The 17,952-nt window shown below is 42.5% G+C and overlaps 2 protein-coding genes across 2 annotated transcripts; both read left to right on the top strand.

Moving 5' to 3' along the window:
- Positions 1–2,565: 2,565 nt before the first annotated feature.
- LOC144275706 (testis-specific serine/threonine-protein kinase 2-like) lies at positions 2,566–3,660 on the top strand. The gene has a single exon (XM_077835190.1). The coding sequence runs from the start codon at positions 2,566–2,568 to the stop codon at positions 3,658–3,660; it is 1,095 nt and encodes a 364-aa protein (XP_077691316.1).
- An 11,469-nt stretch (positions 3,661–15,129) lies between these two features.
- Positions 15,130–16,224, top strand: LOC144275686 (testis-specific serine/threonine-protein kinase 2-like). The gene has a single exon (XM_077835154.1). The coding sequence runs from the start codon at positions 15,130–15,132 to the stop codon at positions 16,222–16,224; it is 1,095 nt and encodes a 364-aa protein (XP_077691280.1).
- Positions 16,225–17,952: the final 1,728 nt, after the last annotated feature.

Raw genomic sequence — 17,952 nt, forward strand, 5'->3', positions numbered from 1 at the left:
GCTGACCCCTATCCACACCCCACCCCCTGACAGGCCCCCTGGGACTCCCACGCCTATCCAACCATACCCCGCTCCCTTACCATGCTGCTCACAGCAGCAAGAGCTCGCAGCCCCGCCACCAAGCCGGAGCCAACCCCATCACCACGCTGCCCGGCAGGAGCAGCAGGCCACAGGGGGCCCTGTGAAGCTAATTTGCTCAGGCTCCGGCTTCAACCCTGGGTGGCGGGGCTTGGAACCCCAGGCTTCAGCCCCGTGCAGTGGGGCTTCAGCTTTCTGCCCCTGGGCCACAGCAAGTCTAATGCCAGCCTTGCTTGGCAGACCCCCTGAAACCTGCTCGGGGGCCCCCAGTGGGCCCCAGACCCCTAGTTGAGATCCACTGGTCTCGAAGGCAAGATCCAAGGAAGGCTAGGGAGAATAGTAAACCATCCCCTAAACTGATCAAGGAGAGTCAACCAGTGTACATGAACAAAAATGAATCACTTGACTAGAAAAGAGGTGTGGGGGGAAGCAGGGGAAGAGAGCGAGAGAAGCAGAGCTCAAACTAGGGGACACATAGGAGCCAGATGTGGAGTGAGAACAGGAAAGTTCAGCTCAGAAGGCCAAACAGGGACATGGCTGATCTCATGCTATAAGATTCATTGATCTCTACATAACCTGTACAATTTGCCTCCCCAGCAAGGTTGAGTGTAACCTTCGACACGGACATGGCTTTGCAATTTACATTTATTTACTCCCTCTCCATTCTTCCTGTTGAACTAACATACTGTATTTAAGCTAAATCAGAGTTGGTGAGGGTTTGGGGAGTTATTGCTGCCATCTATTCCGAGGGGAAGTAAATGATCCTTCAGCCTATAGAGGAGGAGACCAGAATTGGGCATCTAGATCTAATTCCAGCTTGGAGTCTCAGTCAAGGGGTCCTTTCCTAGAAACTAATGTTAGCAAATCTGGCTGCAGTCAGACCAGAGCATGTCCAAAGTCCAATGACTGTGGATCAGAGTTTGAAATGAAAAGGTAACAGACCCCGGAAAGGTCTTTAAAATACCAAGAAAAAAGTGTTTAAAAATGACCCGCTCTCAAAAATCAACTGATCAATTTCCTTTGCAAACTTTCACAGAAAAATTCAGCCATCCTGTGGAATTAATTACAAAATATTTCAAACCACATCTTCCTTTCTGAGCTAAGTAATCAGAGGAGTGAAAAATCAAGCTTTTAATGGAGCCATGTTTCAACCTAAATCCTGTTTACAATCTAAATTATGAAACCTTTCTCAAGCAACTCTATAATGGTGCTTTGCACTTTTATAGCATAGTCCCTAATATCAGAGGATCTCAACCCTCATGACAAACATCATAGTAGTTTGGCCTCAACAACCTCCTCATACAGGAAAGTACTGTCATCTCCAACAAGGAAGGATGGTCCAGTGGCTAAAGCGCTAGCCTTGGACACAGGAACCTGGGCTGACGAACTTCTTGTGTGACTTTGTGCACGTCACTAAGGAAAAGGCTTGTGCAAGTCACACAGAGGCTATCTATAAAATAGGGATAACAGCACTTCCCTACCTCACAAGGGTGTTTGTGAGTGGGGAAAATACATGAAAAGATTGGGAGGCACCCAGTTATGATGGTCCCAGGTGATGGGGGCCATAGTAGATGGATTTCTACATAGATTTTACAGAGGAGGAAAATGAGGCAGGGAGAGATTAATGAATTTGCTCAAAGTCACAAAAAAAGTCTAGAGTTAGAGCAATGCCTCTCACTCCTGCACTTCCACCACAAGAATTATAAACCGGGGCCTGACACATGAGGCTACAACACTGTTTTTACAAGACCTGGATTCAAATACCGGTAAGATTCCATGTTCCATCCATGACCGTTGCTCAAGTCGGGACTGCATCACCTGGTCTGGATGTTTACACAGAGCAGCCGTAAACATTAGAAATAATTCTCTTGGACTTCCCATTTTTACTGGCAATATTGATCACATTCCATGCAAAGAAGCTTTATCCAGTCCCACATCTCATCCTGGATCTCCTGTCACTATCAAAACGCGGACATGGCCAAATCTGAATGCCTTATTTTTCCTTCCAAATACACAGCTTTCCCTTCATTCTCTGTCATGGATAACACCACCCCCTTCTCCTCTTGTCCACTCAGGCTCATAACATAAGGACCCTCTTTGATTTTTCCCTCTCCTTTGCCCCATATGTCTATACTGTATCCAAATCTTGCCTCTTCTTCCTCCATAAAATATCAAGGATTCAACCTTTTTCTGTGTCTCCATACAGCTAAAAATCTCTTCCAGGCCTCCTTATCTCCCTTCCCTGTCCAGCTAGTTTTGTGGGAAATAAGTCATATTTTATACATTCAGTCACCACCAATATCAGCTCTGCTTTATGACGTCATATGCCCACATCACATATGAAACAATGCTAACGGTTCTACATCATCCAACTAAAGAGAACTAGGGTATCTCAGATGACCACCATGGAATGTACAAGAACAAGCTGTTAGCGTGTGTGATGCACGGTCAATTTCAGTTTAGAAATCACTTGTTGCCTCTGGCACCATGGATGATGCTGCAATCCTTAAAAAGAGAGGCTATGTCTTGGGAATCAATCTGGGAGAAGGGTCATACGCTAAAGTGAAATCTGCCTACTCTGATAGACTGAAATTCAACGTGGCTGTGAAGATAATCAACAAGAAAAAAGCTCCTCATGACTTCCTGGAAAGATTTCTCCCCAGGGAAATAGAGATTCTGGCCAAAGTGAATCACCGTGCAATTGTCAAGACCTTTGAGATTTTTGAGACATCTGATGGCAAAGTCTACATCGTGATGGAGCTTGGCGTACAAGGAGACTTACTGGAGTTCATCAAGAGCAGAGGGGCCATCTCTGAGGATGTAGCTCGCAAGATGTTTCACCAGCTGTCTTCTGCCATCAAGTACTGCCATGATTTGGATGTAGTCCACAGGGATTTGAAATGTGAGAACCTCCTTCTAGACAAAGACTTTAATATCAAACTGTCAGACTTTGGCTTTTCCAGACGACTGACTCGAGATGAAAATGGCAAAGTTATTCTCAGTAAAACCTTCTGTGGTTCTGCTGCGTATGCAGCCCCTGAAGTGTTACAGGGCATTCCCTATGAGCCTAAGATTTATGACATATGGAGTCTGGGTGTCATTCTGTTTATAATGGTCTGCGGATCAATGCCTTACGACGACTCAAACATTGGAAAAATGCTAAAGATTCAGAAAGAACACAGAGTGCACTTTTCCAACTCCAAAAGCTTGACACTTGAGTGCAAAGATCTTATTTACCGCATGCTGCAGCCAGACGTGGCTCGGAGGTTGCACATAGAGGAAGTTTTTAATCACAAGTGGCTGCAGACTCCAAAACCCAGAGTTCCTTTGGCAACTTCATTTGTAAAAGAGGGAGAGTGTTCTCAGAAGCTCAGAGAGTTGAAGTCAGAGCACAGACAGGAAATAGAACGCTTGGGGGAATCTAAGGCAGATCGACCAGATTACAAAACTGAGTTTAAAGCAGTGCCCAGATTGGAAGCAGTAGCGGAAGCAGAGGATGCCATTCCCGAGGAAGAGCAAGCAGAAGTTAATGATCTTACAGATCACATGCAAAAAATAGGTATCAAAAATGGTGATGATTAAAGGATAGCCAAGTATTTTATCTAGCCCCCAAAAGACTAATTGACAAGACTATGAAGTGAGGAGTATGAAAAGGGACCAAAGCAGAAAGATGTAAAAAACAATTTTATGAATTCTTTTAGATCTCTATATTGGTAGCAACATAGCTGAACAATCCATCAATAAATCACTTACATTCATAATAAAAGTGTAAATGTAACCAAAGGAGTATTTTTTTCTCCTAGTCAGATCTGGCTGCAGAATGGTGTAGACACTGCCACAATGCCTGGCTTCTTTTGCTACATGTCTCCTGTCACTGTGAAGCTGTTATGAGATCTGTCATCATTTTGATGTTTGGGAACTCACTGAGTTGTAGCCAGCCTCTGACAGCCTGTTTCCTAAAAGAGTGGAATAAAAAGCTATTGTCTCCTTCCATTAATCGTATCTTTGAGCTGGTTCTCAGTGCCAATTCCTTAAGTCATCTGAAAATGCATAGTTGGACTTGGAAAGACCTCATGCTTCTAAGCAGGTCAGCATGGCCAGTTCTGCCCACACGGGTGAATTCAGGCTTGACAAGACCTAGGTCCACCAAAACGCTATGGGGCTGCAACTGTGTTTATGTGGCTTCTATGCAGGCAGGAGCTTAAAGGTACATTTTGACACACACTTGCATATTGTGGGGTTTCATTTTTGATGGGGTCCATCAAATCAGCTCTGTTGTTTCGTTCACAGGGGGTTGGAGGTAAAACACCCCCTGCGTGCTCTGATGGAGGCTTGGCTTTGCAAAGACAAACTTCCATCTGAATAGCCACTCCCTCCCAAGCTCTGGAATGGCACCTTGAGGGCACCTCTTTTCTCCCACCTCTTTCTGTACTGTGGGCTCCCCTCCTGCAGTTTGCACCATGGTGAAATGTAGGGGAAAAAAACCAAGATTGAATTCTGCAATTTACAAGACAATTGCACGGGAGTTTCCCTTTGGGCTGAAGAATCAAAGGTTGCCTTTGGTCAAGATGGACAACAGCACAAGTAGCTGCAGCCTCCATACCCCAACTCTGCCTATACCGACAGCCCTGATTGTTGCACCAGGTCTACAGAACCAGCCAAGAGATTTTTATTGATTGATTTTTGCATCATTCCCATGTTCATTTGGTCCTGAACGTCGGCCTCCTAGTTGGAATTACTCTGCCATGTTTCCTAGTTCTGTGCAAAGCTGTTCCCATGTAAGGCTTGTCCCATTTAGCTTGCATGTAAGGATGCAGCAAGTCTTGCTTCAGACAGGATCTCACACTAGCCTAATTATTTTAATGTAATGCCACCTGAGGGGTTTCCTGGTAAAGTGGGTTAATGCTCTAGTCTCATCTCTGGGGACCCAGATGCCCAGCCTGATTAAGGCAAGTGTAAAGAAGTCGGATGGATTTACTGTAGGTTTTACTATCCACCCCACCAAAGCATTCATACAAGGTCTTCTAGTACTAGTTCCCCTTTAAACATTTCAGCTGGAAGTACTGCATGCTGTGGACGTGGTTTTGTAGACATTGGAACTAGAGTTCCAAGCACGTATTAAAAAGGGCTGACGGAGGCCCAGAGGGATGTCTCTGAGAAAAGCAACGCAGGTGAAACCAGGATAACATACTGCACTAGATCACTGCCTCTCTTTCATAAGAATGAAGAACTCCCCCAAGCCATTAAAAAGAGAGAGTGGTGAGGAGGAGATGGAAGGCAAGTTAGAGCCACTGATGCCATTCCAATGTCCAGAAAGGCACGTTAGAGATGGCAGCGATGTGCGTTCAGACTCCAGCACATACGCCCATTACTGCTCTGTCTCTCTTTATCCTCTATGGATCTTAGACGTTTTTTCTATTCTTGACAAACTACTGAGGACTATGCCAGGGTTAGCCAGGACCTGCACTCAGCTTGGACTTTTGGTTCTTAAGTACTGTCATCCCTCATGCTGGCAACTTCTCCCTCTCACAAAAGCAGCTTACGCTGTGCCAAAAACAATTATGCTAAGTATCAGATCCTCTCCAGCATTCCTTTGACTTCCCCAGAGATCGACCTGATTGCAACCTACATATTAACGTAGCACTTACATAGCACTTTACATCTTCTGAGAGCTTGTACAGGTGTTAATTCATTTGCACAACATCCCTGTGCAGCAGCCAAGCAAAATCACCCCCACTTTGCAGGTGGGTCAGCTTAGGCATGGATACCTGAAGGTAATCACCCTGGGTCACACAGCAAGTCACTGGCAGAGGTGAGATTAGAAATCAGGTTTGCCTGGCTCCTAATCCCAAATACAAGACACTAGCTCAAAATGCCTTTAGCTCCAGGGGCAGCCCACCACAGAACTAGTCTATTGAACAGATTTCTCTCTGGTTACCGAACCTGGCTCTGTAGAAATGTTGGCACAGTTGGGGAACAGCATTCTGTTCCTCTCTGACTCCCTTGTCATGTGTGATATTGACAACCACACCTTTGTATTAATGTAGATCTTATCTGGTCTATCCTGCAGTGAGCTGCTTCAGGCCTCTGTATCCACTGGCTCTTTGCTCATCTTCGCTGGAACATGTTTTACATCTACACACAGCCCCTTGGCAGTCATTATTCAGGGAGTTGCTAATGGCCCTAGCTTAGTCAATGACTCCCAGCCCCTATTTCAGTTCCTCTGCAGAGACTAAGGTTTAGAAGATGAATGATTACTTTGAGATGAACACAGAGAAAACAGAACCATTGCTGATCATCCCTTCCCAGCACCGCTGGTCACTGTCGTCTCCTAAGAGATCTAAACTGTGTAATATTGGAGGCACCTGGGAGGCCATATTGATCAGGCAGTAAAGAAATGAAGGTTCATTACCTGTAACTGGAGTTCTTTGAGATGGTCTTTGTGCATTCACACACCTGGGAGGCGCTGGCGGGTCCACTTCAGACAGTGGAACCTTTTCATAGCAGTGGCCATTGGAATGCTCACATGACCCTCCCCTCTGCATTCCTGAACGTTCGGAGGGTGAAGCTATAAAGGCGGGGTAGGGGTGGAGTCCTCTGATGCATCAATTCCTTCCACCACCTCCTCCAAGTCAAGTTCTATGAGGACTTAAAGGAAGAGATGAAGATGGGCTGGAAGTGTGACTATGCAGAGTCTAGCTCCAAGAAGTCCAGATACAGGTAAGGCCAGGTCTACGCTACGGCTCCATATTGGTAGAACTGTGTCACTCAGGGGTGAGAAAAGTCCACACTGCTGAATGACGTAGTTGTACCCACCCCCCCGACAGTGCTATGTCTCCAACATAGCTACCGCCTCTTGGGGAGGAGGATTAGCTATGGGGGTAGGAGAAGCTCTCCTGTTGGCGTAGGAGCATCTACACTAAAGTGCTACAGTGGCACTGTGCACAAAGAGAAGCCTAAGTAACCTTCATTTCTTCAAGTATCTGCTGCATATTCCCACTCCTGGGGTAGTTTGGCAAAAGGTACCCCATAAATGGAAAGTGAGATTCAGAGTTCTACTGACTAGGAATTGAGGTAGTGCTCTACCAAACTGAGCAGCTGATGTAGATTCTAGCTGTAGGGAGTAGTGCTTTGTAAATGTATGTACAGAGCTCCAAGCAACAACCCTACAGATTTCCGCAATAGCAATACATCTAAACCATGCTATGGTGAAGGTAGCCATTGCTCTGATAGAGTGTGACCTAACGCCTATGCAGGGTGGAGAAGATGCTAGTTTACACTTTCCTCTGTGCACTAACTGACACTAGACAACATCTGTGAAGCGACAGCATGACCTTTATGTCTGCATGTGAAATAAAGAGACTAGAAAACTTACAAAATCCTTGACTTCTGTTTAAATCTGTTTGTCCAGTTTTAGAAATGTTATTCCATGAGATAAAATGAACAAGGACATGCTTATAATGTTGCTTCTAAAATACATTCTATTTGCTGGAGAATAAAAACGCTCTCTTAACAGCCAAAGAACACAGCTTTGACTCACCTGTGTGAGCATGAAATCTAAGGGGAAATACTGGCAGCTTTATCGCTTGGTTAACGTGAAAACCACATACCACTTTGGGGAGGAATCTAGGGTTAGGGTACATCACCATCTTATCCTTGTGAAAGATGGTGAATGGAAGCTCAGCCATGAAGGCACAGAGGTTACTCAGGCCCCTGGCAATTTGCCACTGTAATTCCAAGCGCTACCAGTGAAAACACCGTTCTACTGATTGAATCCGTCTTCTTTCTCTCCCTATCAGAAAGTCTGGAGGGTGATTGTCCTCCTCTGGATCTTTGGACAGCTACTGCCACAACCAGAGAGCTAAGGTAAGGTGCATGTGAATGAATGAAAACCCTTTGTAGGATAAATGATATCATGTGTCAGTATTTTTTGATGTAGCCTGACATGATGGAAGAGTAGACCACACTGCTTTCACAGGATGCAGTAGTCCACGGAAGGGTAATCTTATTCTTGATGGAAGAACCAGAATGGAAGGTTTCTTGCAGAGTGATCAGTGTCATCACCCTACAGTTCTAGAACTTATGGACAGAAAAACATCCTCAGAAGGAGAGGAAGCCAAAGCAACCCCAACATTTGCAACTGGGGGAAGATTCAGCATCAAGTTCTGGCTCCAACTCTTGATATTCTTCCTGAGCTGCAGGCTACTCGTCTTCTTCTGACGGAGCATGACGGACTAGGATTGGAGAATGCTCCCTGAAAGCAAGTGACATTGACAGAACTGGGAATCTTGAAACTTTTCTGGACCCCTAGTAGGGCAGGGGTTCCTACACTGATGAGAACGTGGATTATTTCTGTAGTGCCTACGTGAAAGCTAATAGGGCCATCCAGGCCAGGGAAGTACCTGCCAATCATGACAGTTTGTTGAACTGTTGGCTGCATGACTGGTGTGAAGCTGAAGGGTCTGGTTTTGTGGAACATTGGACCCTATTCAAGTGGAAGAGGGATCTGTATGAACAGGACAACCTGCATCTCACACTTAGTGGGGGATAATCTTGGTTGGAGGCTAGCTGGAGCAGCCAGGAGGACATTAAACTAGCAACACACAGGGAGGGAGCTAAGAAGGCAAATGTAGTACAAACTCAAATGCAGCTTGTCACAAAAAAATTGAACCTATGTGGCACAGAATGTGGAAAGAAGAAAATTTTCTATTGCTTATATAGCAATGCTAGGAGGTCTGGGGGCCAAGCAAGAGGAATTGGAATTCTCAGGGATGAAGAGAAAATTGATCTATTTTGACTTTCTTGAAACCTGGTTGGATAATTCACATGATTGGAATATTAAAATTAGTGGTTAAAAGCTGCCTAGGAAGAGTAGGGGGTAAGAGAGATGTACACTCTACATTAGAGACTTCATCACCTGTTTAGAGCTGTTGATAACTCAGAATTACAGGATCTTGAATGCTAACAAAGCCCAGGAGATAGTACTAGTGGGAGTCCATCATAGATCATTGAATCAAACTAGAGAATAGGATGTGAGACTCCTTAAGTACCTGTCTGCACTGTGTGAAGAGAAAAATTGTGTTATGGGGGTTGTCAATTTGGGAGACACAGGCTGGAGGGCTACTTAAGGCAGAAGTGAAACATCATATATAATTTTAAAACACAAAAGGTATTGTGCCCAACATGAGGTAACTGTTTTGGACCTCTTTATGACTGAGCAAGATGAATTAATCACTAAAAGAAGTTGTTGGTTGCCTAGGAATGAGTGATCCTAACCTGATTCCATTCAATACAGGCACACACAGGACAGTCCCAACCAGTAATAAATATACTTGGTGCTTCAAAATGAACAATTCCCAGATATGAGCAAAATTATGAGCAGAACTGATTGGGAGAAAAAAATTGGACTGAAAAACATGAATGAAAATGAACATAAGAACAGTCATACGGGGTCAGACCAAAGGTTCATCTAAGCCCAGTATCCTGTCTTCTGACAGTGGCTAATACCAGGTCCCCCAAAGGAAATGAACAGAACAGGTAATCATCAAGTGAGCCATACCCGGCCACCCATTCCCACCTTCTGGCAAACATAGGCTAGGGACACCATCCTTGTCCATCCTGGCTAATAGCCATTGATGGACCTATCCTCCATCAACTTATCAAGTTCTTTTTTGAACCCTGTTAGTGTCTTGGCCTTCACAACATCCTCTTGCAAGGAGTTCCACTGTGCGTTGTGTGAAAAAATACTTCCTTTTATTTGTTTTAAACCTGCTGCCTATTAATTTCATTTGGTGACCCCTAGTTCTTGTGTTATGAGGAGTAAACAACACTTCCTTATTTACTTTCTCTACACCAATCATGAGTTCATAGATCTCAATCATATCTCCCCCTTAGTCATCTCTTTTCCAAGCTGAAAAGTCCCAGTCTTATTAATATCTCTTCATATGGCAGCCGTTCTATACCCCTAATAATTTTTGTTGCCTTTTTCTGAACTTTTTCCAATTCCAATACATCTTTTGAAATGGGGCGACCACCTCTGCACTCAGTATTCAAGATGCGGGCATACGATGGTTCTATACGGAGGCAATATGATATTTTCTGTCTTATTTATCCCTTTCCTAATGATTCCCAACATGGTCAGCTTTTTTGACAGCTGCTGCACGTTGCATAGGTGTTTTCAGAGAACTATCCACAATGACTCCAAGATCTCTCTCTAGTGATAACCGTTAAGTTAGACCCCATCATTTGATATGTATAGTTGGGATGATGTTTTCTAATGTGCATTACTTTGCATTTATCAACATTGAATTTAATCTGCCATTTTGTTGCCCAATCACCAGTTTTGTGAGATTCCCTTGTAGCTCTTCGCAGTCTGCTTTGAACTTAACTATCTTGAGTAGTTTTGTGTCCTCTGCAAATTTTGCCACCTCATTGTTTACCCCTTTTTCCAGATCATTTATGAAGATGTTGAATAGAACTGGTCACAGTACAGAGCCCTGGGGGACACCACTATTTACCTTTCTCTAGTCTGAAAACTGACCCTTTATTCCTGCTTTGTTTCCTATCTTTTAACCAGTTACTGATCCATGAGAGGACCTTCCCTCTATGACAGCTTAATGGGGAGTTCTTTAAGTAGGGTTTATTAGATGGCCAAAAAGCCACAATCAAGAAATAGGACAACTTTAGCTAAAATCACATCTTGGTTCAGTGGCAAAGTAAAAGCAGCAATTAGAAATAAAAAAGCAACCTATAACAAATGGAAAAAAGGAGAAATAGCCATCCATATAAATTAGAAGTTATGAAGTGTAGAAAATTGGTATGGGAAGCTAAAGATATCAGAGAAAAATCTATGGCTGGTGGGGCTAGAGACAGTAAGGCATTCTTTAAGTTATTAGGAAATAAATAAATCCTAGAAAAGGTATAGGCCCGTTACTAGGTGGAAATGGTAAAATTATTAGTAATGATGCAGAAATGTTCACTAAATATTTCTGTTCTATATTTGGAAAGAAGCAGGATGATGGGCTTGTACCACGTAAGGATGACGAGGTGCTTTCCAGTCTATTAGTAACCGAGGATGTTAAACATCATCTACTATGGATAAACACTTTGAAATCAGCCTGCTTGGATAATTTACACTTAAGAGTCCTATAAGAGTTGGCTGAAGAGATCTCTGTCCCACTGACAATTTTTAATAAATCTTGAAATAGTTGGGGAAATTCTAGCAGACAGGAAGACTGCTAATGTGCCAATATGCAACAAGGGCAAGCAGATGACCTAGTTAGACTGACACGAATCCCTGGCAAGAGTGGGAAGCTGCTATAGGATTCAACTGATGAAGAACTAAATAACAGGAATATATTGAATTCCAGTCCACATGGTTTTATGGAATAATAGGTCTTGTCAAACAAACCTGAGTTCATTCTTTCAGAAGATTATAAGTTTAGTTGATACAGGCAATGGTGTAAATGTAATAGACTTGGGCTTTAATAAGGCATTTGACTTAGTACCACACAGCATTCTGATTTAAAAAATAGCACTAAACAATGAGCACACATTAAGGGGACTAAAAAACACCTGACAGGGCTTTAATGGGGAATCATCAACGGATGGAGGGAGTTCTGAGTGGGATCCAGCAGAGGTCCAATGTTATTCAACATTTTCATTAATGATCTGGAAGTCAATACAAAATCACTGCTGATCAGATTTTCAGCTGACACAAAGATTGGTGCAATGGCAAATAAAGATGAGGATAGGACAATCATACAGAGAGAGCTGGGAACCTTCCCACAAACTGCATTTTAATACAGCCAAATGCAAAGTTACGCATCCAGGAACAAGGAATGAAGGCCATACCCACAGAACAGAGGACTGTATCTTGGAAAGCAGTGACTCTGAAGAAGATTTAAGGGACACAGTGGACAAGCAACTCAGCATGAACTCCCAGGAGAATACTGTGGCAAAAAGGGCTAGTGCAATCGTTGGACATATAAACGGGAGTAGTGAGTAGGAAGGTGATTTTTCCTCTGTATATGGCATTGGTAAGACTGATACTGGAATACTGCACTTAATGCTCGTGTCCATATTTTTTAAAGGATTTGGAAAAATTGGGGAGGGTGCAGAAAAGAGCCACAAAAATTAGCTGAGGGTTGGAAAAAATGCCATACAGTGAGATACTTAAGAGCTCATTCTGTTTAGCTCAGTAAAAAGGAGATTAAGAGGTGATTTGATTTCAGATAATAAGTATGTTCACATGAAGAACACACCAGATACTAAAAGGTTCTGCGATCTAGCAGAGAAAGGCATAACAAAAACCAATGGCCAGAAGCTGAAGCCAGACAAATTCAAATTAGAAATAAAGCACAAATGTTTAACCGTGAGGGAAATTAAGCACTGGTATGAACTACCAAAGGGAGAGGTAGAGCCTTAATTTCTTGAGGTCTTCAAATGAAGACTGGATGCCTTCTGGAAGATATGCTTTAGCCATAGAAAAGTTGTTAGGTTCAATATAAAGTTGAACTGGGTGAGATGCAATGGCCTCTGATTTTATGGTTCCGGCTGGCCTTAAAATCGAGGAATCTCTGAATTGTTAAACAGTTAATTCAAGAACATGACACCAACAGGTACTCATCATGGACCTTTCTAGTGATCTGAAGATATGTAATATTAACCGTAAATAATATTTATAATCTTCACCTTTAATGTCAGATTCACCAATATCCTCTGGCTGCTTTCTACCACTCTGGAGCAATACAAAGTAACCAGTGTGTACTGGGCAGGTTAAACTGGGTTTACAGTTGCTCTGCATCTCCAGAGGAGCCCAAAGCTCCTCTGGAGCCCCAAGCAGTTGGAGTGTAGTGGGGAGTATGGCTTGTACTTTGTTTGAGCTATCCAGAATATTTTTTTCCACATTTCATTCATATATTATACATTGCATGTATATTTCCAAGATATGAAACTGGAATTTGACTCTCTAGATCACAGACACCTTCAAACAATAGAACTATATCGTGCACATTAGCTGTACAGAAAAGTTTGTGGTTAGTTGAATTGTCTTTTATATCATAGTGGTTCCAGTAAAGAGCATCATGAGCTGCCCCATCTATAGAATGACAAATTAGACATAACACTTATTAATAACTTAGCTCACTTACAACTTAAGTTCTTCAAATATAGCCTATGAGGTTTCAATACTTTTTAATGAGATGGACATTTTAAGAGTATGTTACTCTGTTAAGATTGTCCAGGACAAAGAATGATAAAAGTACTACAGTTCTTAAACAACCCATTTTAAAATTCATTTTCATTCAAACAATTTAAAGGATTTACTTGTAAATTCTCAGAAAACTTATTCTGTCCACAAAGCATAAGTGCTGTAATTTTGAGGCTGTATTCTTCTTACATAAACTGGCTGAATCCCTGCTTTAAGGGCAAAACTCAACTTTCAGTATGGAACCACAACCAGTGGCTCCATGTAAACACATATAAGTGTGTATGTTGTATGAGACATATATAGGGCTTCTGATTTTTAGTTTTAACTGAAAAACCACCCCCAATATAAAACAAAAAGCAGTGTTTATCCCAAAGAACACCAGAAATTGTTACTTGTACCCAAGGGCTTGTCTACATGGAGCAGTAGAAGGGACTTCTAGAGTGTGATCTCTAAAACACGCTAACATGCTGCATCTTACTTGGTCCATGTAGACCCTACTTGTATGCACTAGGGGTTCCCTAGTGCACTTTAACTTAGTGCAGTTTGAAACAGTACTACAGTCATTAGTATATTACTGTAATAAGTAAGGAATAAAATCTACATTATTCATTACAATGTATACAAAGAGAATGCTCCAATTTTTGGACAAAACTCAAATTGCTAAAAATAACCTCCCCAAAGTGAAATTAATAACCCCCCCCCAAAAAAACAGAAGCCCCAGATAAAAGGGTGTGGAAGCATGTACACACAATTTAGCTTCTAGGGGAAAGTTTTCTTTTGGAATTTAAACATTCTGCTGCGGTGCTGGACACTCAAGACACAATCCGATTGAGCTCTGACATATATGCCAGACAGTGCCATTAATGCATCTAGTTCGGATTGTCCTACGGGAGTAAAATGCAAAAAACAAACAAACAAACAAGGCCATTGTTAAATTAGAGTAGATTATTAAAACTGAACATTTAAAAGCAGTGGTAGGAAGCAAAGTAAAGATTGGTTTGATGTATTAAATTTGAAAAGCCCAAAGCTTCAAGCCTTTGAATAATTACAATTTCTCCTGACTGTGCTCTACTTATTTCAGAAGAGGTTTTAAGAGTATTTTCTGAACCGGTGATTTTCCTTAGTTTTTATGCTACAGCAAATAGAATGTATTTTAGAAGCAACATTATAACCATATCCTTGTTCATTTTATCTCATGGAACAACATTTCTAAAACTGGACAAAAACAGATTTAAAAGAGAAAGCTGTTCCCTAGAGTTGTGTGTGTTTGCTGTTCTGCAGACTCCCTTTGTGTTCATTTTACTTTCATAAGACACACACAAAAAAAAGTATCCTATAACTGAAACCAATCAGTTCTCTTAGCCAAGCTATGATCAAAATACAAAATGGAGTAGCAGGCTAAGAAGCATACATAAGTATCAAAGCACAGGAATCAAATACTTTCCATAGCCAAAGAATGGAAAAAACACTTCAATTATTTCTCTTCTCCTCTTGTGAGAGTGAATGGAATAATCATTTTACCAGGATGTTACAGTACAAAAACAAGGTGACAGTGCTTGTGGATGATGTGCTGGAATGTTGCTTTGGTTTTTGGCTTCCAGTTGCTTTTCAGTAGGTCTGACAAAGGCATTTAAATTCACTAACCCCTAGTAACAGCAGCTCTGATTTGTGACATCATAGCCCCACATCATACATTAAACAATGCTGAAGATTCTACAACATCTAACTCAAGAGAAGCAGGGCATCTCAGATGGCCACCATGGAATATATAACAACAGGCTTCTGGCATACGTGATGCACAGTCAACTTCAACTTATGAATCACTTGTTGCCTCTGGCACCATGGATGATGTTGCAGTCCTTAAAAAGAGAGGCTACATCATGGGGGGAAATTTGGGAGAAGGGTCTTATGCTAAAGTGAAATCTGCCTACTCCGATCGACTGAAATTTGATGTAGCAGTAAAGATCATAGACCGGAAAAAAGCTCCTCATGACTTCCTGGAAAGATTTCTCCCCAGAGAAATAGAGATTTTAGCAAAAGTGAATCACTGCTCCGTGGTCAAAACCTATGAGATTTTTGAGACCTCTGATGGCAAAGTCTACATTGTGATGGAGCTGGGTACAAAAGGAGACTTACTGGAGTTCATCAAGAGCAAAGGGGCTTTGACTGAAGATGTAGCTCGCAAGATGTTTCGCCAGCTGTCTTCTGCCATCAAGTACTGCCACGATTTGGATATTGTCCACAGGGATTTGAAATGTGAGAACCTCCTTCTAGACAAAGACTTTAATATCAAACTGTCAGACTTTGGCTTTTCCAGACGACTGACTCGAGATGAAAATGGCAAAGTTATTCTCAGTAAAACCTTCTGTGGTTCTGCTGCGTATGCAGCCCCTGAAGTGTTACAAGGCATTCCCTATCAGCCTAAGATTTATGACATATGGAGTCTGGGTGTCATTTTGTATATAATGGTCTGTGGATCAATGCCATATGACGACTCAAACATTAGAAAAATGCTAAAGATTCAGAAAGAACACAGAGTGCACTTTCCCAGGTCTAAAAACTTGACAGTTGAATGCAAAGATCTTATTTACCGCATGCTGCAGCCAGACGTGGCTCGGAGGTTGCACATAGATGAGATTTTAAATCATATTTGGATGCATACTCCAAAATCCAGAGTTCCTTCAGCAACTTCATTTGTAAAAGAGGGAGAGTGTTCTCGGAATCTTGGCAAGTTAAAGTCAGAGCACAAACAGGAAATAGAACCCCCGGAGGAATCTCAGCCAGATAGACCAGATTACAAAACTGAGTTTAAAGCAGTACCCAGATTGGAGGCAGTACCGGAAGCAGAGGATGCCGTTCCCGAAGAAGAGCAAGAGGAAGTTAATGACCTTACAGATGAAATGCAAAGAACAGGGATCAAAAATAGTGATGACTAAAGAATAGCCACCTGCAAGAGTCGTTTGCATGGCATCAGCACAACTAATGAATAAGACGATGAAATTAGTTTTGAAAAACAAGAGCCCGGAACAGGAGAAAGTAAAGTCCATTCATAACAAGCAATTATTTTATAGCAATTCTATTAAATTTTCTTCTTAGTAACCATGTTGCTGAATTGAAGGGTTAAATAAGGAGGTAGATTTTCCAAGCCATCTAATAGATTTGTATGCCCAATTCACATCAGGCCTATGGAGTACTTTTTCCATAGCTGCCTCACGGTTGAATGCTGAAATGCTGCGGTGAGTTAAGGTTTCTTTTGCGCAATGTTTCATCACAGTCTCATGCCCCTTTCACATTTGGGCATTAACACAGTGGCAGCTAGCCCTCTCCCAGCCTGTTCTGTTACATGCATAGGGAAAAAGGGTCACGGTTTCCTTTCATAGTCCAGTGCCGCAGTGTTGCTGGAGTTACTGGGTGGGCCAATTTCTCACCTCACTAAGATTTACTAGCGATTCAATGCAGCAGCATCACAACAGCAGGCTTGGCTTTTTTTTTTTTCCCCCTCTTCATTTTCTGATGCAGAGAAATGGATTTTGCTAAACCATGTCACAGTGTAAATGGAGCGCTGATATGCAATTGATTACAAGTGCTGATCTGCTTACCTGTAGGGAAAAGGCAAACTGCACTACTAAGACCCCTAGATTTGTCATATTCTAATAACAGGGAACTATTATGGTTTAAAAATGCAGCGAAGGGGACGCCCTCCCTTACAAACCGTAGCTGGGCCTGGAAACGTGCCTTCTGTTAGAAGTAACACCTGAGATTACTGGAACTCAGGATTTGCCTCACTTCACTTTTACTTTGTAAATTTGACAGCACTGTGTCTAGCTAATCAAGGTCTCCTGTTGTTTGTGAGAGACTCTGAGGCAGGTACTGGATTAATTCACGGAAGAAATGGAGCATTTTGAAATGTGATTGTAAAGCCATAAAGTGGCTGGAGGGACTCAGGGGCAGCTGTACAGTTTGAAACTACTTTGGATTCTTTTTTTCAAGCTGCCCAACCTTCAAGTGACCATGTCCCACTGAACTGTCCCATTTTATAAACAACTTTCCAGTGTCACATTAACAATTTAGGAATAACCAGCGGTGACGTTCTTGTCAACCTGAGCAGGGAGGGAGATCCGGAACAGTGTTAGCTTTTTCCTGGGCATTGCATGGGGAAAATCAGGTTCTGGTTAGCACCACCCCTGTAGGGTCAACTGCCCAGTCCTCTTTCCCCTGAAGGAGGGATTGCAAGTAGCCCCAGTTAGTTTTACAAAAGTCACGCTTGACATGGTGGTCACTGCCCTACTAGAAAAGGGCCATACCACCCACTCCCACTGGAACAGCTTTAAAACCACACCAATAACTCAAGCAGTAGTTTGGTTTTTAAACAGTACTTTTTGTACATTCTGTAAATAATTCCCTACAGTTATACACCAATCCCTGCCTGGGGGATGCTATTACAAACATTCAGCATCTTTGAGAAAAGCACAGCAATTGGTTACAATACCTGAGTGAGCTAAATCTTTACTACAGTTTAGAAGCAGGGATGAGGGAAGAGGGAAGTACCAGATCCCTGCTCGCCCTCAGCAGCTACAAAAGTGATTGGGAGAGGGGCATAGCAGCGAGGTCCAGGACTCACTCCCCCCGACCCCTTTGCTGAGAAGGCCAGCTCCTCTCCCACA

This window comes from Eretmochelys imbricata, chromosome 15 (genome assembly GCF_965152235.1).
Source record: "Eretmochelys imbricata isolate rEreImb1 chromosome 15, rEreImb1.hap1, whole genome shotgun sequence".
NCBI classification, from domain to species: domain Eukaryota; kingdom Metazoa; phylum Chordata; order Testudines; family Cheloniidae; genus Eretmochelys; species Eretmochelys imbricata.